This window comes from Nyctereutes procyonoides, unplaced genomic scaffold (assembly GCF_905146905.1).
Source record: "Nyctereutes procyonoides isolate TBG_1078 unplaced genomic scaffold, NYPRO_anot_genome, whole genome shotgun sequence".
Classification (NCBI taxonomy): domain Eukaryota; kingdom Metazoa; phylum Chordata; class Mammalia; order Carnivora; family Canidae; genus Nyctereutes; species Nyctereutes procyonoides.
The window spans coordinates 29426825-29453839 of NW_026575122.1; the positions used below are offsets into that span (position 1 = coordinate 29426825).

The following is a 27015-nucleotide window of genomic DNA, read 5'->3' on the forward strand; positions in this document are numbered from 1 at the left end:
TTAGGGCTTTTATGAGGAAAGCTAACATGAACATTCATGTACAGGGTTTTGTGTAAACATTTGCTTTATTTTCTCTGTGATAAATACCTAAGTGCAATTTCTGGATCTTACGGTATTTGCATGCTTTTGTTTTATTTTGTTTTTCTTAATCTCCGCACTCCACATGAGGCTTGAACTCACAACCTTGAGATCAAGTGTCTCATGGTCTTCCAACTGAGCCAGCCAGGTATCCCTGCCTGTTTAGTTTTATAGGAAAATGCCAGACTGTTTTCCAGAGAGGCTGTACCATTTTACATTCCTGCCAGCATATATGAAGTTTCTACTTTTTCTGTGTCCTTGCCAGTATTTAGTGCCATCACTGTATTTTAACCATTCTGATAAGCTATAGAGAGTTTTTTTTTTTCCTAGAGACGTATTTTGTAGTTTCCATTTGCATTTCCCTGATGGCTAATGATGTTGAATAACTTTTCCTATGTTTATTTGCCATCTATACATCTTTTATGAAATGTCTTTTGTCTATTTTTAGTTGGATTTTTTTTTTAACTGTTGAGTTTTGAGAGTTCTTGATGAATTCTAGATACTAATCAACTAATTTGTGGGCTATGTGGTTTTGCAAATATTTTCTCTGCATTTGTATCTTGTCTTTTCATTCTCTTAACAAGAAAAACAAAGCAAAAGTTTTTCATTTTGATGAGGTAAAATGTATTTTTTGGACTTCTTAGCGTAGCCTCAAGTCTGTTGGGAAGACAGAGACCAATTCCTAGAACAGTTGAAGCCTCCCAGTAGAACCTTCTTTAAGATTCATGGCTTTTGAGAAGTCACTAGCATGAAATTGTCACATTTGCTGAAAAAAGGAAAATTAGAAGGCAAGTTCCCCAGCCTGTAGAGCTTGAATTGAGTCTTTCTGATTTCCTGTTTTTTATGAAAATCTTCTGTGCCAGATGGTTGCTAATGCTAAACGTATAGCAATGATTGTTTTCTTATAGTCATATAGAACATGCTATGTTAGAAATTAAGTATAAATGTTACAAGGAGTCATTTCCAGGGGTGTCTGGCTGGCTCACTTGGTGGATGGAGCATGTGACTTTTGATCTCAGGGTTATGAGTCCCACGTTGGGTGTAGAGATTACTTAAAAATAAAATCTTAAAAAAAAAGAGTGGTCATTTCTGGTTGGAAATGCATCAGGCCTGGAAGCTTCTGATCCTTAACATAAACATATGTATGTGTGTGTACATAAGCACACACACACACACATACAGATATGATCAGCATGTATTCACTCAAACTAGTTGTATAAATTTTTAAATACTGGTGTATTCTTTCCCCTCTGTCCTTAAATCCTCAGGAAAAAAAAAAAGCTTACTGTACTTTTTGTCTTATGAATGTTTCTACCAGAGGGAACACTTACCCATACTATTAAATCAAAATGGAATATGAAAGGAAATACATTTTCCTTTACTTTGTAAGAGGCTTACATTTTTATCCCTTTTTAAAGTCAGACTTATTTTATGTCTGTTTCCTTCTCCCTGCTGTAATGACATGGTAAACCTGTAACACCCAAGGAGGTGAGGTCCTTGAGGAGTCACTGCCCTCCTTTGCCCTACTACTGAACCAGGGACATAGCTATCTTTATAACAACTTTTTTTTTTTTTAACTATCTCCCTGTCTAGATGGATTCAGGATTGGACCATGTCTTACTCATTTTTGTATTCCCAGCCCCAAGAACAGATAGCATCTGTCACACCAATAACACTCAGTAAGTCATTGGAGAAAATAGAAATTTCAGTAACTAGTCAGTATCTGAAAATTGGTAACATTCATTATTCAGCAAATTTCATTCTTGTATGTTACTCATTCCAACCCCTTTTGAGGGCAGAAGCTATGTTCTGCTTATGTCTTACTCATTTTTTAAACCTCAATATTTGGAAAATAAGTAGACATTTAATGAATGTTGAGTTTATCCATCATTCAGTAAGTATGTATTGAGTACGTGATACTATGTTAGGGACCATCAGGAAAATACATATTTACCTAAGAGGCATAGTCCTTTCCTTCAGGTAACCTGTAATCTAGTGGAGGAAGAGTACACATATAAATTATCACATAAAATATTTAAATAACATGATAAGATATTATAACTTTTGTGTTAAAATGGGAAATCCAGACTAAGCTAAGATTAATAGCCCACAGGAAGTCATCTGGAATAGACTGCCCAAGAAAGGCTGTCCAGCTTGTGACCTGATTAAACTCCCTGCTCTCACCAGAGTTCTCTGCTTACTCTCCTCTATTCATGCTACCCACACTTGTTGCCTTCTCTTGAGATGTCACTCTTCTGTTTGTTGTCTTTCTACTCATAGCCAGCATTGAATGCTGTGTTAGTCAGGATTCTTGAAACTGGCTTAAGCAAAATAAGCAATACATTTCTTCATGTAACTGGAAAGGAGGTCTACCCATGTCTGGTGTGATGGATCTACTACTACTAATAATGGTACCCAGCAATTTCTCGCTTATCTATTGTGCATACCACACAGGTGGATACTGTTTCCCCTTTCTGAGCTGGGCTGCCCCCCCCCCCTTTTTTTTAGAGAGAGAGAGAGTGACAGAGACCATGTATCTGAGTAGGGAGGGATGAGGGGCAGAGGGAAGGGGAGAGAAAGAATCTTAAGCAGGCTCCATACTTAGCACAGAATCCAATGCAGGGCTCAATCTCACGATAACAACGCTGAGATCATGACCTGAGCTGAAACCAAGAGTCAGATGCTTAACTGACTGAACCACCCAGGCTCCCCTGGGGCTGGACCTTTGACCGATTTTAACCATTACAGTGTGACAGAAGTGAACCTGCCAGTGCCAGGCTGGGCCTTAGGCTTGGTAGCTTTTATTTTTGCCCTCTTGGAAGCCAGGCACCCTGTGAAGAAGTCCGGCTACCCTGACTGAAAGAGGGGAACCCTGGAGAATGAGAGACTATACAGTATAAAAATAAAAAAATAAAAGGAAAGCCAGAGACCTGGCCAGCCCAGGCATTCGTCTCCCCTGAATGATTGAAGCCATCCTGGACTCTCCAGCCCCAGGCAGCAGCCCAGGGAGCAGAGAAAAGCCACGCCCCTTGGAGGCCTGCTCAGATTGCAAAATCATAGGCAAGTGAATGGGATTGTTGTAAGCTAATATACTGTAGGGTGATTTGTCACGCAGAAACAGATAATGGGAAGAGCTGAATCTAGACCTCTAATAATTCAGTAAAAACTCTTTTCTCCTTTCATGGCTCTGCTTTCTTCACAGGGGCTTTGTATGGTGGCCAGGATGCCCACCACTGCAGCAGCCTTACATTCCACCAGCAGGTTTAGCAGTGCCTACAGCTCTTTCCCAGCAGTTGCAGCAAGCCTCAGTGGTGGTTCCTCTGGGCTGTGACTGGGGCAGGTGCCTGTCCTTGCACAAGCCACAGCGACTCCCTCTGATTAGTCAAGGCTGGGATGGATGGCGTACCTCTTCCCCTAGGCAGATGTGGGGTGTGGTCCACCTTACCTAAACCACCTGCTTGGAGGGTGGCTGTCCGATAGGGCCCAAAAGAAAAATCCAGTCACTGTTTTGAGAATAAAAGCCTGCATGCTCGGCAGGCATAAATGACAAATATGTATTATAGAAGTCAAGTGTAATCCTACCTCTTTTATAAAGCCTTTTCATGTCATTCCAGGGATCCCTGGGTGGCTCAGCGGTTTGGTGCCTGCCTTTGGCAGGGCGCGATCCTGGAGTCCTGGGATCAAGTCCTGCGTCGGGCTCCCAGCCTGGAGCCTGCTTCTCCTTCTGCCTGTGTCTCTGCCTCTCTCTCTCTCTCTCTCTCTCTCTCTCTCTCTATCATGAATAAAAAAAAAAAAAAAGCCTTTTCATGTCATTCCAAACTTTAAACTATTGTAGCTCAAATGGCCCAACCTACTTCTTTGGTGCTTATTTGGTGCTTATTAGTGTATGATCTGTTTACTGGTCTGCTTATACTTCAGAAGTAAATTCTTATTTACACCTTAGATTTTATACCTTTGTATTCCTTATTGATGTGGCTGCATGTATAACTTTAAAAGTGTGATTTTTTGTTTGTTTTTTCAGAGAGGTTTTTAGGGGAAGGATCGGAGGCACAGACAATTCTTACCTTGACAGGAGACATTTACGTTTTCTCTCCCTCTCAGGGATGGACACAATCCCAGAGGGATTGTCTCCAGAGGTATGGATAGGGTCTACTTGAGTCCTGCTTCCCAGTAAGAGAGCCAAGTGGTGATCGGCACTGCTTGTTTTCTTTCTTTTGGGGGAAGTTTGTGCTTGTGCTATTTAATTTATGTTTTTTTTTAAGATTTATTTATTTATTCAGACAGAGAGAGAGAGAGAGAGAGAGACAGACATGCAGAGGGAGAAGCAGGCTCCATGCAGGGAGCCCGACATGGGACTCGATCCCAGGTCTCCAGGATCACACCTCAGGCTGCAAGCGGCGCTAAGCCGCTGCGCCACTGGGGCTGCCCTAATTTATGTTTTTAAAAACATTTTTTGGGGGTGCCTGGGTGGCTCAGTTGGTTAAAGGTATGCCTTCAGCATGGGTCATGATCCCAGAGTCCTGAGATCAAGTCCTGTGTCTGGCTCCCTGCTCAGCGGGAGTCTGCTGCTCCTCTGCTCCTTCCCCCTGCTTGTGAATGCTCTCCCTCTCTCAAATAAAATCTTTAAAAATAAATAAATAAAAGTAAAAACATTACTTTGTATAGATGTCCCATAGAACAGCTTTTGGTTAACTAGTTTATGAAATAAATGATCTAAAAAAGGAAATCCTCTGCTAATTGAAATTTAAGTGAGCCTAATGAAGTTTTAATTCATCCTTCTCATGGAGGGTCAGGTCACCATTTCCAGGATGGAGTCCTAAGAAAATGGAGTCCCATGTCGGGCTCTCTGCATGGAGCCCGCTTCTCCCTCTGCATGTCTCTGTCTCTCTAAATAAATAAATAAATAAATAAATAAATAAATAAATAAATAAATAAATCTTAAAAAAAAAAAAAACATAAATAGCACAAGCACAAACTTCCCCCAAAAGAAAGAAAACAAGCAGTGCTGATCACCACTTGGCTCTCTTACTGGGAAGCAGGACCCAAGTAGACCCTATCCATACCTCTGGAGACAATGTGCCTGTTGACACACCTTCCAGAGCCCAGCCTTAGTTTGTCAGAGACTTCACTTAGGTGTGGCCTCCCTAAAGTTGTTTACACGCATATTATGCACACCTGAGTAGTATACTTGCTATAGCCTCAAATAGCTGGGGGGAAAATTGGTGTTAGGTAAATGAGGGGGAAAACCCCGAAATGAACTCCCATAGATTTTCAGAATGGCTCTTTGTGAGATTAAGTTGACATAATGACTTAATAGTAACAGACTATCTTGCTTTTATATCAAGCTTTAATACTTATAAATGTGCTATTATATTTGTTTAATTGAGTAGATATCCCAACTGGTGACACAAATATCAGGATAAAGAATGCTATTATCACATCTGTCCCTTAAATCTTTGTGGCCTTTAAATTTTTTAATTATTTGGAAACATTTTCTCTGTGTGTAAATGAATACATATCCAGAGTACCAGTGGTCATTTGTTAAATAGAGCCTTTTTATACTCTCATACCACTTTCTGGCTGAATTGTTTATTCCCCCCGACCAGAGATAAATAATACTGTCCTGAAATTTGTGTTTTTTGAGCTCTTGCTTTTCTTAGTAGTTTCAGCTATAAATCTTTGTTCTCATAAAAATGACATTTATTCTTCACATTTTTTAGCTTTATACAAATAGAATCTTATTTCATATGCTTCCATGTGACTTGGGTTTTTTGTTTGTTTCTTAGTAATTGATTGTGAAATTCATCCATACTGATTCTTTTCATTCAAGTTCTGTTTGTGGCTTATCTTTATTTTATTATTATTTCTTTTCATAAGCAGACTTTTAAATATTTTAGTGTAAGTCAGATCTTTCTGGTTTATGCTTTTTTGTGACCTGCTTTTTATAACTTGAGATCATTGTCATATTATCCCATTTTCTTCTGGCAATTTTATTTATTTTTTATTTTTTAAAAGATTTTATTTATTTATACATGAGAGACAGAAAGAGAGAGAGGCAGAGGCACAGGCAGAGGGAGAAGCAGGCTCCACGCAGGGAGCCCGATGCAGGAGGACTTGATCCTGGGACTCCAGGATCATGCCCTGGGCCAAAGGCAGGCGCTAAACTGCTGAGCCACCCAGGAGTCCCTCTGGCAATTTTAAAAGCCATGTTTTTTTCTACTTTAGGTCTTTAACGTACCTGGTATTGATTTTTGTGTATGCTGTGAGGTAGGGATTTTTTTTTTTTTCCAAGTAAAAGGCAGAGCATGTCATTCCATTACTTTGCTTAAGATTTTCTAAATCTTCCAATGTGCCTCGGAATTGAAGTCAAAGTTCTTAAAATGGCCTAAATCATTTGTCCTCTATGATCAGGCATCTGAAATGTGTCTGACTTCATCTACTGTCTTTCCAGTGAAGACTGGCCTCCTCACTTTCTTGGGGGGAACAGCCGGAAGGGGAATGAACTATGTTCCTGGTTCAGGGCCTTTGTACTTACTGTTCTTCCATCTGAAATTTTCACTTATCTATATTATTGGCTCTCTTAATTCTCAGGTCTCTGCTCATATGTCACCTTATCATGCAGGCCCTCTCTGGCCACCCTAGCTAAATTCACTGACACACACACATATGCATGTACACACACTTGAGATCTCTCTTCTCTGCTTTGGACAAACTTGCCTACAAAAACTCTGAACCGGGTAGAGTTGTGTATTCTACTGTTTTCAACTGTTGATTTCATTTCTTGAATGATTTTAGGACTACATGAGATTTTTATTTCGTCTTAAGTTTTAATAAGTTCACCTGCTTTATTTAAAACATATTTTTTAAGGGGGCCTTGGGTGGCTCATTGATTGAGCATCTGCCTTTGGCTCAGGTTGTGGTCCCAGGGTCCTGGGATCAAGTCCTGCATTGGGCTCCCCATAGGGAAGCCTGCTTCTCTGTCTGCCTATGTCTCTGCCTCTCTCTCTGTGTGTCTCTCAGGAATAAATAAAATCTTTAAAATATATATATTCTTTTCAATTTTACTTTTCAAATAGTATATGCACACAATGAAAGCATTCAAGTTTAAAAAGCATATAGAGTGAAAAGTTAATTTCCTATGCCTTCCTTCTAGTTACCTAGGTAGGCATGCGGCTTCCATTTTATCCCAAATTTATTTATTTATTTTTAAAAGTTTTAAAGATTTTATTTTTAACTAATCTCTGCACCCAACATGGGGCTGGATCTTACTACTTCCAGATCAAGAGTCACATGCTCTACTGACTAAGCAAGCCAGGCACCCCCAGGTTTAAATATAATAACACACGAGCTAGGTCAGTTTGGTTCAACCACCTGGCAGGAACTGTTCTGTTCACCTTTGGTATTCAAGTCTCTCTGTGGGAATTCTGCTCCTGTCAGTCTTCCCTGATCTCAGCAGAGCCCATGTTTTCTAGATAAACACAGACACCTATCTTTACAGTCTAGCGGCTTTTCTTTGGCTCTGTGGGGACATTCACTCCTTAATGTTACTTTTAGCTGCATCTACTTTACAGTCCAGTGGCTTTTCTTTGGCTCTGTGGGGATAGATATCCACTCCTTTATGTTACTTTTAGCTGCATCTAGGAATCCCTAGTGAATTTCTCCTTGGTCATTGGCTTTCCCTGACTTTATGGGAATGGTTCTTACTGCTTTGCTCGCTTATGACTGTGACGCCTCTCCCCAAGCGTCAGGTTTGGACTCAGGAGGGCTGCTCATGGGAGTAATTTGTTGATCAGATTGTTCACAGGTATAAGTTGAAGCACCTACTATGTGGCCCCTCTACTGCCATTAGTTTGCCAATTTCCTTCATTTCTTCTTTATCCTCTTAGAAAAATACGGTATGTATATATAAGCGTACACATGTATTCTGTTTTTACGTAGATGGTGGGATACAATATATGTTATTCTGTACTTTTTTCTCTTAGCCATGTATGCTAGAGAGAGCTCTGTAGCTATAAAGAGCTGCTTCATTCTCTTACAGTTAATACTCTACTAGCTGGATGCATCATATTTTATTCAGTCTCCCTCAGAAAAACATTTAGGTGGCTCTCTTTTTGCAGCGGTCTTCTAACCAGTGTCCTTTACACATCTTTAGTCAGTGTTTCACACAGCTATCGGATAGATCTCCTTCAGCTTCCCACCTGATACTGTCATTTCCCCAGTTCGGAAACCTCCAGCAGCTGTCACAGTCACAGAATAAGGCTGAACCTCCTCTCCTTGAAAGTAGAGCCAGGGACCACATGGTCTCCACCTACTTTTCCCCTTGTGTCCTGTTCCTCAAGACACCCCCTGAACTGATGATTTGAGATGTTCCAAACCGACCTTTGTTTTTATGCTCAGTATTTTTCTTCTGCCTGCAACACCTTCCCCCTCAACCCTTTGAAGAGGAGAATCATATGCTGCTCCCTTCCTACTAGGCTTGCTGTTACCTGGCCCTCTAACTTGAGTTCTCTTTGGAGCAGCTGCAATTTTAGCATTTTAACTCAGTCTCCCACTAGTACACCCTTCATAACCAGACCAGGTGATCTGAATGTTGGCTTAGATAACAGATTTAACTGTTCATCAGTCAGTCCTTTTTTTGTAGACTTCAAATTTGGGGAGGGGCAGGAGGGGTAGAGGGAGAGGAGAGAGAGAATCCTAAGTAGTCTCCACACCTAGCATGTAGCCCCCATTCCGGGGCTCAGTCTCATAACCCTGAGAGCATGACCTGAATCAGACATGCTTAACCCACCGAGCCACCCAGGCTCCCCTGAATCCCAGACTTCTTGTGGGCAGGGACTATTCCCTGGAAATAGAGACCACTAAAATGAAAAGATTGCCTTCCAAGTAGGTTCCACATCAAAGTGAGCCAGTTGTACAAAATTAAAATACACAACTCCACAGACCCTTGTTTAAATGCAAGTGTGCTCAGCGGGGTGGTAAGAAAAACATGGGCTTTAAAGAAAAAAAAAAAAAACCATCTCTGGTCCCTGCCCCAGGGTGTGGCCCGTGGTAGATGCCCAAAACGTACAGGTTGAATTAAAAAAAAAAAAAAAAAAAAAAAAAAACCCTTAAAGAAAGCACTTAAGGCGAGCCTCCACATCTTGCCCCCAATCCCTCTTTTATCATAAACATACAAATAAGCCCACGATTAGGGTAGGTGTCAATCAAATTTTGAGGAAAAGGAGGCCAGTGTGGGAGAGTGTGGATTCAAGTTTCAGCGATGGGGGGCGGGGGTAGGTGCACCTGGGGCAGGGTCCGGGGGCCCCCGCGCGGGGAGGGGAGGCGGGGAGAGGGCGAGGGGGAGGAGACCCGGCGTCCCCGCCCCGCCCCCCCGCCCCCTCCCCCTGCCCCTCCCTCAGGCGGCGGCGGCGGCGCAGGGCGGGCGCGCGGGTGTCTGCAGCAGCTGCGGCCGCCCCCGCCGCCCCCGCCGCCCCCTCGGCCGCGGCTCCCAGGGCGAGCCCGGCGCGCTCGGCGGCTCGCGGCGCGGGAGACGCGAAAGTTGCGGGCGCGAGCGCCGACATGCCGGGCAGCGACACGGCGCTCACCGTGGACCGGACCTACTCCGACCCGGGCCGGCACCACCGCTGCAAGAGCCGGGTGAGAGGCGCGGGCAGGGCGGGGCGGGGCGGGGCGGCGGGCGCGGGGCCGGGGGGCTGTGGCTCCGTGGCCGCCGCTCCCGCTCCCCTCTCGGCCCCCGCGGCTGCCCCGGGTCCGCGCCGAGGCGCGCTGGGGACCGGGGCGTCGGAGCCCGGGTCGGGGGCAGAGCGCCGCCGGCCCCCGCCCCCCGCCCCCCGCGCGCCCCGGCCCCCGCGCGCCCCCGGCCCCGGCGTCCCCGACGGCCCGCGCTCCGCCACCCTCCGCCAGGGAGCGCCCTGCGCGCGGGCCGGGCCGCGAGGGGAGCCGCCGGGGGTGGGGGTGGCGCTCGCCCGCCGACCCCCGCGTGCCCGCGCTCCTCCAGCCGGCGGGGGTCGGGCTTTCCCGGGCTGGCGCGGCGGCTGCCCCGGCCCTGCCCCGGCCCTGCCCCGGCGGAAAGTCCGCCTTGGCGCTGCCGCCGCGGGGCTCCCAGCCGCGCCGGGCGGGCGCCCTCTCCATTGTTCGCGGCGTAATTTGCCGTTGCTGATTTTGGCTGTGGGCGAAAGTAGCTCCGGGAGCCACCGCGGGGACGAACCCCGTAGTGCTCCGACAGGGAGACGGGGCCGGGGCCTGCGCCCCCCCACCCCGGGCCCCGGGACCTTCGCCGGGCTGGGCCCACTGGGGCGCACGGAGCCCCCGAGGCCCGGCGCGCCCTCCCCCGGCACCTGTGCGGCCAGAGCAGCCCGCAGCTGCCCCCTGCGCGCCGCTCGCCCGTGGGGACCCCAGCGTCGGAGCGTCCTCTCCCCTCGGTAAAGCTCAGGGTCCTGCTCACCCCCGGGCCTGCCTACGCCCGAGATCCGGAGGCCGCTGGATGGGTAAAGTGGCAGTGGTGACAGTCGCAGCTCAGCCCCTGGTGCGGGCTTCGGGAGTTTCATCATAACTCGGGGGACTAATCAGTTATCCCAGAAGTGAAGTAACGAGTCCCAAGTTTTCCCTTTTTCCTTTAGTATCTGTTAATTGAGTTGAATTTTTACAGATTAAATTTACTTGGTGGACATTATTGCATCCACTCCACTCTACTCCCCCAAAGAATTCTTATTTTTTTTTTTTGCACTTTATTTTTTTATTGAATTATAGTTGACATTCAATGCCATATTTAATTTCGGGTGTACAGACTCGTGATTTCACAATTACCCTACATTACAAAATACCATAATAAGCTTTGTGTTTTCTTTAGAAGTTTCATAGCCATTTGTTATGAGAATAACCATAAACCCCTTTGGGAGAAAACATGGGTGAAAGGTCTTTGGTTACCTATACATGTACAAGGTTTTGGAAGATTGACTGCTGGTTAACACAGTTAATGAGGAAGAAAGGTGAAGATCGTTTTCTAGTGCATTTGTAATTGGAGGAGTCTATTAATGTTGCAGTTGACAGAAGAAATTTCAGACTTGAAAAAAGTTGTGGAAGCTTGGTTTCTCTTGTCACAACTGTGATAATCTTTGTGTAAACAACAAGATTAGTAATCTTTGAGGGATGGGTGGCTCATTGTGAGCTCATTTAACTGATTTGGCAAAACTCATGGAACTTTGCAAAACTCACTGCTCATAATCTGTGACCTAGTAGTGACGGAGTTCATACCTCAGCTACCTAGCTGAAAAGCGGCAAACTATTTTTTTAAACATTTTCTATTTATTTATGATAGTCACACACACAGAGAGAGAGAGAGGCAGAGACATAGGCACAGGGAGAAGCAGGCTCCATGCACCGGGAGCCCGACGTGGGATTCGATCCCGGGTCTCCAGGATCGCACCCTGGGCCAAAGGCAGGCGCCAAACTGCTGCGCCACCCAGGGATCCCCAAAGCAAACTATTTTAACTGCAGATTGTTTTCGTCTCTGCTGGTTCTGCCAGTGTTCCATTTCTACAGATGCCTTTTCTGTCAAAAGACTACAATCTAATGTGAAGGGAGTTGCTTTTCCTTTTTTTAAAAGAAATTTTTTAATTTTCTTTTTAAATATATTTTTTAAAAGATTTTATTTGAGAGAGAGAGTACAAGCAGGGGGGGAAAGGGAGAAGCAGGCTCCCAACTGAACCCAGGAGGGATCATGACTTGAGCTGAAGGCAGACGCTTAACAGACTGAGCCTCTTGGGTGCCCTGGGAGTTGCATATTTCTTTTAAATTCTACCATTGATGTACCACATACTACATTGTTTTATTAGCATATAGAAATACCTGATCTTTGGGGGGAGAGAGAGAGAAAGAATCTTAAGTAGACTTCACACACCTCATGGAGCCTGTCCTGAGGCTGGATCTCGTGACCCTGAGATCATGACCCAAGCTGAAATAAGAGAATGACCCACTGAGCCACCCAGGCACCCCCAAGACACCTGGTTTTTTAAATAGACTATTGATTAAACCTGTGTTAGACATTATCTGTACTGATTATTCTAAGTTAGCTTATTGGGCGAATGAAGTCTAGGGAGAACTAGACAAACTCAGACCCAGGAGAGCTAGAACTTGAGCGAACAGTGACTGTTTCTGTAGCAGTGGTGCTGAGATCCGTGTTTAAACTTCTTAACTCTCTGCTTTTAGGGTTTTATTGTTGAGATGGCAAAGAATAGAGAGAACTGGAGGAAATTTTGTAAGCTGATAACTTTTCTCAAATGAGGCCGGTGTAATTTTGAGTCTGTCCCTAAGGCCGCGGTAAGCCTGCTATAATGAAGGGAAAGTATCAGCAATTTTCCTGTGCAGAAAGTATTTTTCCCATCAGATGATTCTGGCTCCTGTTTTGTGAACTCTTTTAGATTTAGCTTATAAAGATGTTTTGTTTTTGTTTTTTTCCCTACACTCAGGAAATCTGTGATGCAGAAGGAGAACTTCAGGCAGTATTAGGGATTAATTTCTTGACGTCACCACCCTTTGGCAATAAACCATCTAGTATAGGATTTTTAAAGAACCCTTTTGTGGACTCAGGTGGTAAATTCGCTCACCTAAAAAACACTACACCTAGAACTGGTGGTGCATGTGATGAGTTGATTCACCTTTCAGAGATACAAAGTTTCCTCCCAGGAAGGGAGTCTCTAAGACTCTAAGAGATCAAGTTCTTGGTTGCTGAATGGTCATTTTTTAAGTTCAAAATTGATACCCTGTTGAGATAACAGGAAAAATACACATCTCTCTTGCTGAATTTGGTTAAGCCTTTGAGACCAGAATAATAATGAGGCAGTGTACTATTTTAACGTTGCAGGAGTCTATTTTTACAGCCAGGTGGATTAACCTAGATTCCCCCCCTCAGTAAAATATAATATAACTAATGAATTCTGTGATTATCTCTAAGCTGACAAGTCAAGATCATTCACATTTTAAACTTCATCAAGGTAAAACTCTGAAATGGTGCATGTTAACTTGACATAAAATATCCCCTACTTTAAAAGAAAGAACATACATAATTAGAATCCTACTTTTTTTTATGCCCTAGATAGTTAAAGCCTGTCATCTTTTTAAGAATACAGGCAGTCTGCTTTCTATATATTAACTGGCTTTTGTTAATGAATTACGTGTGTATCAGATTTCTGTTAGCTCTAATTTTAAATGTTCTAAAATGGCACCTTCAGCCCCTTTTGGTTAGTGGTCAGCAGCTGGGGCTCTCAGATCAGGTCACCTGGATCATGGCCCTGGCTCATCACATTTCCTAACTGGGTGAGCACTGGGGCAAGGTCTAACCTTTCTGAGCCTCCAGTTCCCCCTCTATAACAGAGGTGATAATAATCATTACTTCTGGGGGTGACCGTGAATCGTCAGAAAGAGAGCATTAGTTTAAAAAAAAAAAAGGTTGCGTGCACTCAAGGTTAGGTGTTTTTATCCCTATATGAGTAATTTTTTTTCCCCTTATTCTGTTGGTACCACTGCTAAGTGTTTACTGTCTCCCCATCTCTAACCTGTCGGCCGTTCCACTGGGCCTCTCTCGGTCTTTTCTTTGGAATTGGTTCCTTAAACCCTGTGTCCCGCAGTCATCTCCCACCTTCGTTTAGCCACTTGGGACCTCTGGAATTGCTTCCTAGCAATTCCTCATTGCTCCCTGATTTCATCAACCACTATTCCATCCTGCCCGCGGGGACCACAGTACTCTGCCTAGACGCCCCCTTTCGTTAGGCTAGCCCCCCAGAAGACAGATCGTGCACTAGTGCTGCCTTGGACCCGCTGTGGGCCCTATAATCATTCTAAGTCTTAGTTTCCGCTTCTATACCCTAGGGGTGTTTCAAGGAATAAATAATGGTAACTTCTATAAAATGTCAGGTACCCAGAAGGAACTCAGTAGATGGTAGCTATTTTTGTTCCTACTATATAAGAAGTAGGTCATAAGCTTGAAAATGGGAAGACTGCTAATTTTGTGAATAGAGTAGACTTTCTTGGGCATTTTTAGCGTTTTGTCCCTCTTCCATCATATGTTCCTTATCACATTGGCTATTCACATACTTGGCACTTACATGTTTATAAACTGTAGGCACTTTGAGAATGAGAGGTTTCATTCATTTAACAGATACTCGCTGAGCACCTTCTGTATGCTAGCTGTTACTCTAGGCATCAGGAATATAATGGTGAATGAAACAGACAGCCCAGTCTCTCTGGAAGCTTAATATCTGGTGATTGCATTTTATTTGTACTTGTAGCCCCAGGAAATACCCTCCTATTTTACAGGAGGAAATGGTAATATGTACAGAAGTCTCTAACATCTGAAATAAAAACCTGTGTTGGCCATGGTGGCTACCTGTAGTACTTCTTGAAGTGTTCTGTGGTTTGGAAATAGAACTTGAATTACGTGATGAGTAATGGCCAAAAGCAGTCAAGGAGAAGAGGCTATTGTAGCCTTTCTCAGAGTGGAAATGATTGGGCAGTGATGTAATAAGTTGATGATCATATGCTTACACCCTGGGCAGGAACAAGAGTGAGTGGGAACAGACTTCTGTCTTGGGGGCCCCTGACCTAATGAAGTGGTGAATTGAATGGTTTGTGAATACACTTTTCATCAGCGATATGTGTTATTCTAAAGGGTTCATTAAAAGCCTGGCGAATAATGATGAGTGTCTCAAGTCCCATTTTTTAAATGGGACTTTTTTTTTAGGATGGATAGGTTGATGTGTGTGTATTTTGAGCTGTGCTTCGCCTCAGGCTCACTAGTTCTCCCTTCAGAGGAGAACACACTGCCAGCCACCAGCAGCACACCCGCTTGTCACATCCGCTGCTGAATACCAAGACAGCTGCTACCAAGTTGGATTGTAAGATGTGTTTTGCTTTAGACCTGCTGCCTGAATTTCCGTGGCTGCTCTTAAGGTCAGAAATCAACCTAATCTTTCTGGGTGGAAATTGCCCATGTCTTCACTTAGGACAGGGTGCAGCACTCAGCCCTGCTGTTTCTTTATTGTGTTTTTATGTTTTCAGTGGAGGGGGTTGAGAGAGAAGGAAGAGAACCATGAATCACTGTACTGTGAATCAGAATGAGGACTTAACATTCCTTGGAAAAGGAACATCAGGATATATGATCTGTGCATGATCCAACTGCTTCCACTAACTTGGGGACAGGAGGTGCTCCTTGAAGGAAAACAATGTATTTGTTGATTACTCCTCTGTAAGGCAAAAAGAACCTAAATGAAGAGAAGAATGCAGTAACAGTGTTAACAGGCAACACTTACTGGACATGGGGCACAGTATTAAGCACTTCAGATGCACTGTCTCCTTTATCTTCATAATATCCTACTTATAGTTTGATTTTTACGGGCAAGGATGCTGAGGCCCCGGGCAAGTTATTTGTCCAAGGTCTTGTGGCCATTAGGAAATGCTAGAGCTAGGATCTGGTAACCCCAGATCCTAATTGCAAAACTTGCATTTTTAACCACTTCCCTGCCTTCTACCTCTGAGAGGAATACTGGTGAGCAGCTCAGTCTTCATAAACCTGTCCTTGAAGACAGGCATGTCCAGTGTCTGCAGGGTGTCTGGCCACATTGTGTGTTTGGGATTCTTACGATACAGCATTTTGCCAGTCCTTTGTGTATAGTCTCATGTACCCAGGAAGCCTTTGACGAATGAATGATTTAAAGTGACAATTTATAACTTTTTATAATGCCTACGATACATTTTTGCCAGTAGCTTGAAAAAGTCTTAAAGGCTGTTAAATAAGCATAAGATTTAAGAACATTGGTAAAGAACCATCTTCCAGCCTGGTACTTGGTCTCCACAGCAAGGGTGGTGGTTCTTGTGATAGTTGGGTCGCAGTTTGGCCTCAGCAGATCTCCCAAAAGGACTTCAGTTTCCCTGGACTGAGGGCCTGTGCTTCTCAATATGTGGGGCGAAGTGTTGGGAAGCAGACTTGAAGGTTTTAACTGTGTTAGAACTTAAAGGGGATTTAGACATAAACTCCAGACCATTCCATTTGTAGAGTAGCAAAGTGACATCCAGCCAGACTTTAACCAGTGAAATTATGTAACTAATACTGGCTGACCAGGACTAACCATCATCCCAGTTTCTCTCTTAGAATTTCTTAACAGAAAACCGTTTTAAATGTTTTTAGATACCAAGCTAATTGCTAAGTTACATGGAGTATACATCTCCAAATTTAAGTAGAATGAGAATTTGAAATTATTTTCAATAGAGAATTCATTGAAGGACAGATTCTAAATTTGTGAGTTTTCTAGGTGGGAAAAAGGTAAATTTGAGTGATTTAGCATTAGGCCATCATCCTTATGAATTAGTTTGCAGATTTTTGGTGAGACTAGGGTGAAGAGAGTGTGGCATTTCATATATCAGACTACTTAGCTACAGTAGATCTGTTGCCACTTGTAAAGATTATCTTTTCTGATTTTATTGTTGAAACAACATCCCCAAACCCCCTGAAATAAAGTTTTGCAAAATGAGTTCATCTTTGCCTTTACCGTCCACCTGTTGGGATAGGATATTGGGGGAAAAAAGTGTGCCAGATGCATAAATCATGGGCTACATTATATATGTATTATATATGTCTGTGTTCCACACACACACATTGTAACTTAGAATTCAGAGCTGGTGTTTGTTGCTTCTTAAGCTTTCTCTTCCTGTGAGATTCTCATTGAGGGCATCTTCCAGCACCAAGTGTTTTTAGCATATGTAATTTCATGCAACACAGTACCTAAAGGCACACCAGAAACACCATCTGGTTCTTAGCCACAAAACAGTCATCTGCCCCAACACCTGGGGGGAGGAGGACAGGGATAGGGTCCGTTGGCACATTCCGTGCCAGTCCCCAGTGAAGTGCCTCCCTGAAGGAAACTATGTGCATTCTGCTTCCACAGCCCAGGAGTAAGCACTTAATAGAAGGGATTTCTACTTAGATGTTCCGAAGGCACCTCAGAGTCTATATGCCAGACTTCATTCTCTCAAACCCCCCCCTCCACCATGCCTGGGGCCTGGAATACTTGCCCAGCACAGTATATTCTCCAACAAGATCCCTGGGATGCTGCCTCAACATCCACCACTGCCACTGCCTCCCCGCCGCCCCACCACCAGCCCTCACCAGCGTTGCCTCCCTGTCCCCGCATCACTTTCTTAGTTTACTTCTGGATTTGAAGAAGATGAAGGGTTAAGAGTATGGACTCTGGAGTCAAACTTGATAGTCTGCTCCACCACTTACCAGGCATGTAAACAACCATGAGAAGTGTTATTAGGAAACCCATTACGGCATTTGTTGTTCTGACGTTGAGTCACTCCTCATTTGTCACAGAGTTCCCCAAACTTCAGCCATTCCCACGCCTACACAGAGCTTCGTACCACCTGTACTATTATTTACTTCATATCTCCAAAGCCATTCCCTCCTTCAAACTTAAATTTATTTTTAAAGTATCAGTGTTCCTATTGTATTAAATATAGTCTGCGCCCCTGAGGACCTGCACCACGAGATCACAAAGATCAGCATGTGCTGGAGCATCGCTAGAGAGCTCTTAGCACTGAACAGAGACTTTCTCCAGGACCGATCACCTGGATCCCCTTGAGAGTGGTTTTCAAGGGAATCACCAGCTCACTGTGTGTTTCTTTGTTACTGCTTTCCTTTTATGCCACCTAAAATAATTCAGAATCGTTTTGGAAAACACCAGTCTGATTGTATCATCACTCCTTATCCTTTTAGAAATACTTCTTTTAGTCCCACGACTTAGAAGATGCTTAGAAATCTTTGTTTCATGGACTGTGAAAATCTGAGTATGTGGAGATGAACAGAAGCCCACAGTGGTGATTTGAAGGCAGCCTTGTCCGGGGCGCGGGGGAGGAATACTTGGAAGAGGTTGGACAAAATGGGAGTCATACCTGTTCCAGGCTGGATCTCTCATCTTCTGAGAACCTAGGAGAAACAGGCCACAGAAGGCCTCAGTCTAAAGAGGGGAATGTCAAAAGATGAAGGCTCTGGGGATTTTAGGCAAGGACAGAAAGTGGGTGGAAAAGAAATTTCAGCTCTGTGTTGTTCTGAAGTCAACTTGAATTTAATTAAGATGTGTATGTAGGCTTGTTGTAAGGAAATTAAATGGTGCCTTGAGCTGCAGCCTTCCACTGAAAGTCTGGGATAAGTGCTCATCCAAAAATAAAGTATGGCTTTAGTGAAGCTATGCTTTAGCACTTGAGCATGTTTACTCCAGTATGTCCAACTGTGTGTTGGGGCCAATAGTTCCCCCCCTCCTTTTTTTCTGTCTTTGTAAAGATACTGTGATAATCCAGGAGGCGTGGAACTCGATCTCAGATAGTCAGTGGTGTACTATTTTAATCTCACTAATTGGAACAGGTGGCCTGTATTCGAGACTGAATTCTCTCGTTGGCATAGATTTTAATTTATCTGAAAATATGAGGCCCATTCAGTAAGAGCTTTTCAGGCTGTGTATTGGCATCAGGCAAAGTGCTTGAAAGCTTCAGCCATTAAAAGCACAGAAGGCTGAGAGGAAGATCGAAGAAATGGAGCTTGATAGTTTGCTGCTTTTTGATTCCGTTCTTAACTGTTGGGTGTAGAGCTACTCGGCAACGTGGTGGACTGAAATGTGTCCAGATGCTTGAGAAGGCTACTTGTAAATATTTCTCCAGATGAAGGCAATGTCTGAAGTATCTCCTTTGAATCCATTTTACAAGATGGCATGGTTGAAGAGGACTTCATGCAGTACCTTATGTTTTTATAGGAGTTAGCACATCCTCAGGCATGAGCTGAAGAGGTGTGCCTGAGTGAGTCAGCTTACCACAAGCACTCCAGTTGAGATTCCTTAAGACGCCTCTCAGGAAATCAGAGATGGTCTCCAGATTATGAACTTCTTCAATTGGACCACTCCTTTTTTTCTTTTTCTTTCTTTTCCTTCCTTCCTTCCTTCCTTCCTTCCTTCCTTCCTTCCTTCCTTCCTTCCTTCCTACCTACCTACCTACAGTGAATGTATGCTTTGCAAAGTGTCTTGGGAATATCTTTAAATCCTTCATCCTTCAAGAGGATAGGATCCAGTTTCTTTACCTGACACCCAGAGTGTCTCATCTGAACTTTGTCTCTTCACCCGCTCTCAGCTCTCGATCTCTGGTTTCCTTCTTAGTGGATTCCCATGGCTCTCTTCTGTGTCTGTGGGCACCTGCTCCATCCTTTCACCTGGGGATGGTTGTGTTCTTTTTATCTCCACATGTATCTCGGTATATGTTTGGGCATTGTAAATACTGACAGAATGAGTGAGTGTGGGTATGTTGTATAATTGTACTGTGGGACTTGAACAGCTGGAAAACATTTTCTACTCTTGAGCCATATCAAGACAGATTAATCTATCTTATTTAAAAATTGCTGTACAGGATTCACGTTTATAGGTATTCCATGATCTATTTAATTATTACCTTCTTAAAGAACACATCATATATTGCTTCCAGACTTTAGTTTTACAGGCACTTTAGTGAGTGCGCTTGGACATGCTTCTGTTTTGCACGTGTGAAGACTATTTGGTAGGCTAAATTCTTAAAGGTGGAATTGCTCAGCGAAGAGTGTACATATTTTCAATGATGATATTGCCAAATTGAATACTATACCTATTCTGTCAAACACTAGGAGCTGGGGGTGCAGCAGTGAATATATATCTAAACTGATAACTGTTTATGTAACCATCAGTGTGTGAACATGCCTCACATCTTTTTGACACAGTGTATTAGAAAATTTTTTTAGTCTTGCCAGTCTGATAGGTGAAAACTAAAAGCTCATTTTAATTTATATTTTTCTGATACAAATGAGGTTGATCCTGTTTTAAAATTTTTATTTTGAAATAATCAGAGACCCCCAGGAAGTTGCAAAAAATAGTTTAGAGATGTCCACGTATCCCTCCCACAGACTCTCCCAATGGTTACATCTTACGTAACTTAGTACAAAAGGTTGATCATATTTTCACATACTTAAACATTTGGGTTGTGAACTGTTAATATATTTTAGCCATTTATCTAATCTTTTAAATTGTTTTGTAGAAGTTTTTTACTTAAGTTGTTTTGCACATTTATCTTCTCAACTTCATCATTCCTGATTGTATTTTCTTCTCTTTATGTAACATTGCCATAGATTAGCGACCTGAAACACCCCTGTTTATCATTTCATGGTTTCCATGTGCCAGTGATCCAGGTATAGCTTACCTGCAGGATTCTTCATTGCAGGGTCTGGTTCATATTTATTCGGTGTTTGCTGTATGCATTCTCTCCTCCGAGTTTCATCAGCCTGAAATCAGGGGCATCAGCCAGGACTACAGTCTAGTTTGAGACTTGGAATCCTTTTCCATACTCACTGGTTGTTTGCAGAATTAAGATCCTTGCAGCTTTAAGACTGAACCCCTCAGCCCCAGAGGCTGCCCACTGTCCCCTGCTATTTGGTTTTCTGATAACTTGGTAGTTTGTTTCTTCTAGGCCAAAAGGAGAGCTGCAGCTCTGTTACATTTTGTCTCTTCCTCTAGATGCTCTCTTTAAAGAGTTCACCTGTTTAGGCCAGGCGCACCCAGATTAACCCAAGTCAACTAATTAGGAACCTTAATTACAGCTGCAAAATATTGTCACCTTTGCTGTATAACATAATCATGAGAGTGAAACGAAGTCTTGCTTACACACAAGGGGAGGGCATCATATAGGGTGTGTACACCAGCAGGTGGGAATCTTGGGAACCATCTTAGAATTCTACTTACTACACTGTTTTAATGATTCATTGTGTGTGTGTGCTGAGCATAGAGCCTAGCATGTAGCAAACACTGAATAAATATTAACCAGACCTTGCCGTGAAAAAATTTAAAAGTTTTAGGGCTTACCAGATTTGTGTCACTCTTACGGTGGCCTTTGAGATTCTTTTAAAAACCAAACACAGGGATCCCTGGGTGGCGCAGCGGTTTGGCGCTTGCCTTTGGCCCAGGGCGCGATCCTGGAGACCCGGGATCGAATCCCACGTCGGGCTCCCGGTGCATGGAGCCTGCTTCTCCCTCTGCCTATGTCTCTGCCTCTCTCTCTCTCTCTGTGTGTGTGTGTGTGTGTGTGTGTGTGTGTGTGTGTGTGTGTGACTATCATAAATAAATAAAAATTAAAATAAAAAATAAAAAAATAAAAACCCAAACACATAGGGATCCCAGGCTGGCTCAGCGGTTTAGCTCCTGCCTTCGGCCCAGGGCGTGATCCTGGAGTTCTGAGATTGAGTCCCACATTGGGCTCGCTGCATAGGGCCTGCTTCTCCCTCTGCCCGTGTCTCCGCCTCTCTCTCTGTCTCTCATGAATAAATAAATAAAATCTTTAAAAACAAACAAACCCAAACACCATGTTCTTCTAATACATCTTATGATTTAATGCATTTTATCTTTGGCCCATTTTTTAATTTAAGTAAATACTACCCCCATCATGGGGCTTGAACTCACAACCCCAAGATCAAGAGTCTCATGCTCTACTGACTGAGCCAGCTAGGCGCCCCTGTTCTTTGAATTTAGAATTTGGTTCTCTTTAAGATATCTACACATAAATGACAGTTATCCTTGTGCCATTTTTTGCATAGTTGTATTTTTTTGCCTTTAAAAATACACTGATGTCCACACCTGTAGTTTTATTTTTATAAATTTCTACTTTTTCTCTGGGTTTTAAAACTTTTTTTTTTTTTTTAGACTAGTGAATCAGAGGTTATAGTTTCAGTATATTTATCCTGGATTGGTATCCCCCTCCCCCCTCAAACCAGGATTTGAAATGAGCATTTTGAGAACTCTAGCTCATGCATTTACAAACTTTTCAAATAGGCATGATTCCAATGTCCTTTAGAGTAAGGAAAGACCAAAAAGTAGAGGTAAAGAGATGAAGGGGTTTTTTTTGTTTTTTTTTTAAACTTGATTTCAATTTTCATTTGAATTAGGTGTTGCCTGTCAACAAGTTCTACTTAATCTAGAATCCTGACCTTCCACATGTTTGCAGAAGCTGTTAGAGTATGAAGAATGTATATTGTTGCTTCCTAATCTGGCTCTGCTGCTTTAATCTCCCGTAGTCCCCCATCCCAGCTAGGGAGATGGAAGAGCAGGGACTAACCTAATTTTGTGTGCTGCGGGACAGCAGACCTCTTTCAAGCTTACCCTCCTCTCACTTAGCAAACATATTTAGTGCCCTTGTGCTGTCCTCGTACTGGCATATCTGCATTGATTTGTCACTCAGGATAGTGAATACAGCAAGATTTTGTGTTTGTAGGGTTGTAAGCTGTTTCTCTATTTGGCTTGATTATCCCTATTTGTAGTTAACCTCTGTGGCTTGCTAAATATCACTATGCATTTAGGGGTGGTTATGTGTCCCTATGTTAATTATTGAGAGGTTCACCTGCCTTGTAATCTTTGCAGTTGACACCAAGGGAAGTTAAAGTTGTTGTCTGTGTCCAGAAACTAACACTTAACATTTTGTAACCTGACCCAAGAGCATATTAAATGTGGAATGAATATGCTTTTATAGCATGTGCTTTCATTTGAGAAAGGCATCATGCTTGTAAAAAACTCCTGACTTAAGCAACACTCAGGTAATATTTGTTATACAAAGCCAGCCAAAGTTTACCTCCTATACTGAGCAATTTAGAGTTACTCACTGCACTGGCATGGCATCTCTTGGGTAAATGGGCACCAAAATTAAAGCAAGAGTCTTCTTTCATTCATTTTTGTCTTGTTACCACCAGGAAGCTATGAGGGCTCTTATGCCCAATCATTATCTGTTTCCAACCCTCAGAAATGCTCCACTGTTTGAGTGAATGAGAACATATTAAATTATACCGTTGAGAAATTTGGCAGTCTGGCCACTTAAAATAATCTGATGGCAAGAAAGTTTTTTTTTACATACTTAGAACTCAAATTAAGCTCTTATTTTTATTTTTATTTATTAAATTTTTTTCTTTGTTTATTAAGTAGACTCTCCAGCCAGTCTGGGGCTTGAACTCACCACGGTGAGATCAGGAGCTGCATGCTCCACAGTCTGAGCCAGATGGGTGCCTCTAAGCTCTTAGTTTTAAAAAAACTTAAGAGTTACAGTGAGAGCTCTTCAGCCTTGTTGACGTTTGAGGACAGTTGCAAACTGAGCCCACCATTCCAGCAGGCATTGTTTAGAGCTTTTATTTCTTGGGCAAATAGGAAATGAATCAAATAGTTTTGTGTTTATGTGGCTATATTTAAGTGTTTGTGCCTTCTTAACCTTCCTTTTTGAAATAATTTGTTGTACATGTGGGGTAATTTTAATGGTAACAGATTTGCTAAATAAGAATAATGCATACACTGTTGAAAGGGAGAGACACTAAATCCATACACAAAGATTATTTTAGGTTTTCTGACACTTTGGACATTTCAGAAATCACAGTTGTTTTGTTGGTAAATAATTCTTTAAAATAATTGCTCCTTAAAAAATAAAATAAAATAAAATAAAATAAAATAAAATAAAATAAAATAAAATAAAATAAAATAAAATAAAATAAAATAATTGCTCCTAGGGTGGCTGGGTGGTGCAGTCTGTTAAAGCTTCGGATTCTTGGTTTCTGCTCAGGTCTGATCTCAGGATCCTGAGATAGAGCCTTGTATTGTTGTCAGGGCTCTGCAGTCAGTGGGGAGTCTGCTTGAGATTCTCTCTCTCTCTCTCTCTCTCTCTCTCTCTTCCTGTGATCACCCCCAAAAGTAAATAAATCTTAAAAAAGAAAAAAAACAAAATAATTGCCCCTTAGTTTACACAATAGCTTAAAATGAGCCTGGATGTTTTTCGAGGGCGCCTAGCTTATTAAATTCTCAATGGATTTTAATTTTCTTAAGCTTGTGCTTGCTTTGGTTGTTTAATTATGGTTGAAGTTAATGTTCTCTGGAAGTAATGCAGTGACATCAGATTCCAAGCTTATTAGGTAATGGTCCATCAGAAACCACAACTTATACCATGTTTAAAAAATAAACCAGATTCACAGGGGGGAGGATGTTATAATCGTGGAAACCCATAACAAATCATTAACCACATAGTTCTGGTTAAATAGATTTATTTTTAATTACCAAATGCATCAGGAAATAACATTTTTAAAGTATGATACCCATTTACCTATGTCCTAGATTTAACAAAAATTTTGCCATGTTTGCATCATATTTCTGCCACTTGTTTTTAAGAATAAATGGCCCCAGATGCTGCTCCCTGGATGCCTTCTCCCTTCCTATGCTCTCTCAGGTCTCCATAACCTGACACTGTTGTGTGTCATCCCTTTGCATGCTTTTATACATTGAATGAACCTATAAGAAATATATAGTATTGTTTCTTATATTGAATTTATATAAATGGCATCTCTTTTGTAACTTGCTATTTTTTTTCAGCATAGTGTTTTGTTTTATTATTTAAGCTTTTAGGGGTTTGAGTTTAAGCTTCATTTAAGTAATTTTTCACATTTTTTAATTTAAATTTGCCAACATATAGTATAACACCCAGTGCTCATCCCATCAAGTACCTTCCTCAATGCCCATTTCCTATTTGCCCCATCCTCCCACTCACCTCCCCTTCTGCCAAACTTTTGTTTGCTTCCCAGACTTAGGAGTCTCTCATGGTTTGGCTTCCTCTCTTAATTTTTCCCACTCAGTTCCCCTCCTTTCCTTATAATCCCTTTAACTATTTCTTATATTCCCCATGTGAGTGAAACCATATGATGATTGTCCTTCTCCGATTGACTTACTTCACTTAGCATAATACTCTCCAGTTCCATCCACATCGAAGCAAATGGTAGATATTTGTCCTTTCTGCTGGCTAGGTAGTATTCCATTGTATGTATAGACCATATCTTATTTATCCGTTCATCTGTCGAAGGACATCGTGACTCCTTCCACAGTTTGGCTCTTGTGGACATTGCTGCTATGAACATTGGGGTGCAGGTGTTTCACTACATCTGTATCTTTAGGGTCTTTAGGGTAAATACCCAGTAGTGCAAGTGGGTTGTAGGGTAGCTCTATTTTTAACTTCTTGAGGAACCTCCACACTGTTCTCTAGAGTGGCTGCACCAGCTTGCATTCCCACCAACAGTGCAAGACGGTTCCCCTTTCTCCACATCCTCACCAACATTTATTGTTTCCTGTCTTATTAATTTTCGTCATTCTCACTGGTGTGAGGTGGTATCTCATTGTGGTTTTGATTTGTATTTCCCTGATGGCAAGTGATGCGGAGCATATTTTTATGTGCTTGTTGGCCATGTCTATGTCTTCCTCTGTGAAATTTCTGTTCATGTCTTCTGCCCATTTCATGATTGGATTGTTTGTTTCTTGGGTGTTGAGTATAAGTTCTTTTTTTTTTTTAATAAATTAATTTTTATTGGTGTTCAATTTACCAACATACAGAATAACACCCAGTGCTCATCCCGTCAAGTGTCCCCCTCCGTGCCCGTCACCCATTCACCCCCACCCCCCGCCCTCCTCCCCTTCCACCACCCCTAGTTCATTTCCCAGAGTTAGAAGTCTTTATGTTCTGTGTCCCTTTCTGATATCTCCCACACACTTCTTCTCCCTTCCCTTATATTCCCCTTCACTATTATTCATATTCCCCAAATGAGTGAGAACATACACTGTCCTTCTCCGATTGACTTACTTCACTCAGCATAATACCCTCCAGTTCCATCCACGTTGAAGCAAATGGTGGGTATTTGTCGTTTCTAATGGCTGAGGAATATTCCATTGTATACATAAACCACATCTTCTTTATCCATTCATCTTTCGATGGGCACCGAGGCTCCTTCTACAGTTTGGCTATTGTGGACATGGCTGCTAGAAACATCGGGGTGCAGGTGCCCCGGCGTTTCATTGCATCTGAATCTTCGGGGTAAATCCCCAACAGTGCAATTGCTGGGTCGTAGGGCAGGTCTATTTTTAACTCTTTGAGGAACCTCCACACAGTTTTCCAGAGTGGCTGCACCAGTTCACATTCCCACCAACAGTGTAAGAGGGTTCCCTTTTCTCCGCATCCTCTCCAACATTTGTTGTTTCCTGCCTTGTTAATTTTCCCCATTCTCACTGGTGTGAGGTGGTATCTCATTGTGGTTTTGATTTGTATTTCCCTGATGGCAAGTGATGCAGAGCATTTTCTCATGTGCATGTTGGCCATGTCTATGTCTTCCTCTGTGAGATTTCTCTTCATGTCTTTTGCCCATTTCATGATTGGATTGTTTGTTTCTTTGGTGTTGAGTTTAAGAAGTTCTTTATAGATTTTGGAAACTAGCCCTTATCTGATATGTTATTTGCAAATATCTTCTCCCATTCTGTAGGTTGTCTTTGAGTTTTGTTGACTGTATCCTTTGCTGTGCAGAAGCTTCTTATCTTGATGAAGTCCCAATAGTTCATTTTTGCTTTTGTTTCTTTTGCTTTCGTGGATGTATCTTGCAAGAAGTTACTGTGGCCAAGTTCAAAAAGGGTGTTGCCTGTGTTCTCCTCTAGGATTTTGATGAATTCTTGTCTCATCTTTAGATCTTTCAACCATTTTGAATTTATCTTTGTATATGGCATAAGAGAATGGTCCAGTTTCATTATTCTGCATGTGGCTGTCCAATTATTTAAGTAATCTTTACACCCATCATGGGGTTTGAACTCAGGGACCCGAGATCAAGAGTTGCATGCTCTTCCAGCTGAGCCAGCCAGGTGTCCCGCAGCATGGTGTCTTTAAAATTTGTTCTATTTCATTCTCATTTTTTAATTGCTGTACGTTATTTCAGTATATGAATAAACCAGAGTGTGTTTGTAGCCTTTCTCCTAGTGCTAGACAGGTAGGTTGGTTCAGAGGTCTGTATGCTCGTGGGAGAGTTTCTCTGGGGAAGATGCCTAGAAGTGACAT

At 42.6% G+C, this 27015-nt stretch overlaps 1 protein-coding gene across 4 annotated transcripts in view; it reads left to right on the forward strand.

Annotated features, from left to right (window-relative positions):
* Window positions 1-27015, forward strand: part of TMCC3 (transmembrane and coiled-coil domain family 3) — a 144305-nt gene that overhangs the window by 62700 nt on the left and 54590 nt on the right. Inside the window, exon 1 of one of the 4 annotated variants that reach the window (XM_055336351.1) lies at window positions 9534-9714. The exons of 1 other annotated variant lie outside the window; for it this stretch is intronic. In XM_055336351.1, the coding sequence (XP_055192326.1) occupies window positions 9637-9714 (78 nt within the window). In that variant the 5' untranslated portion in view covers window positions 9534-9636. Of the gene's footprint in view, window positions 1-9533; window positions 9715-10233; window positions 10500-14951; window positions 15025-27015 lie in introns of those variants that run through there. 2 more of the 4 variants (XM_055336355.1, XM_055336357.1) reach the window with 2 other exon arrangements.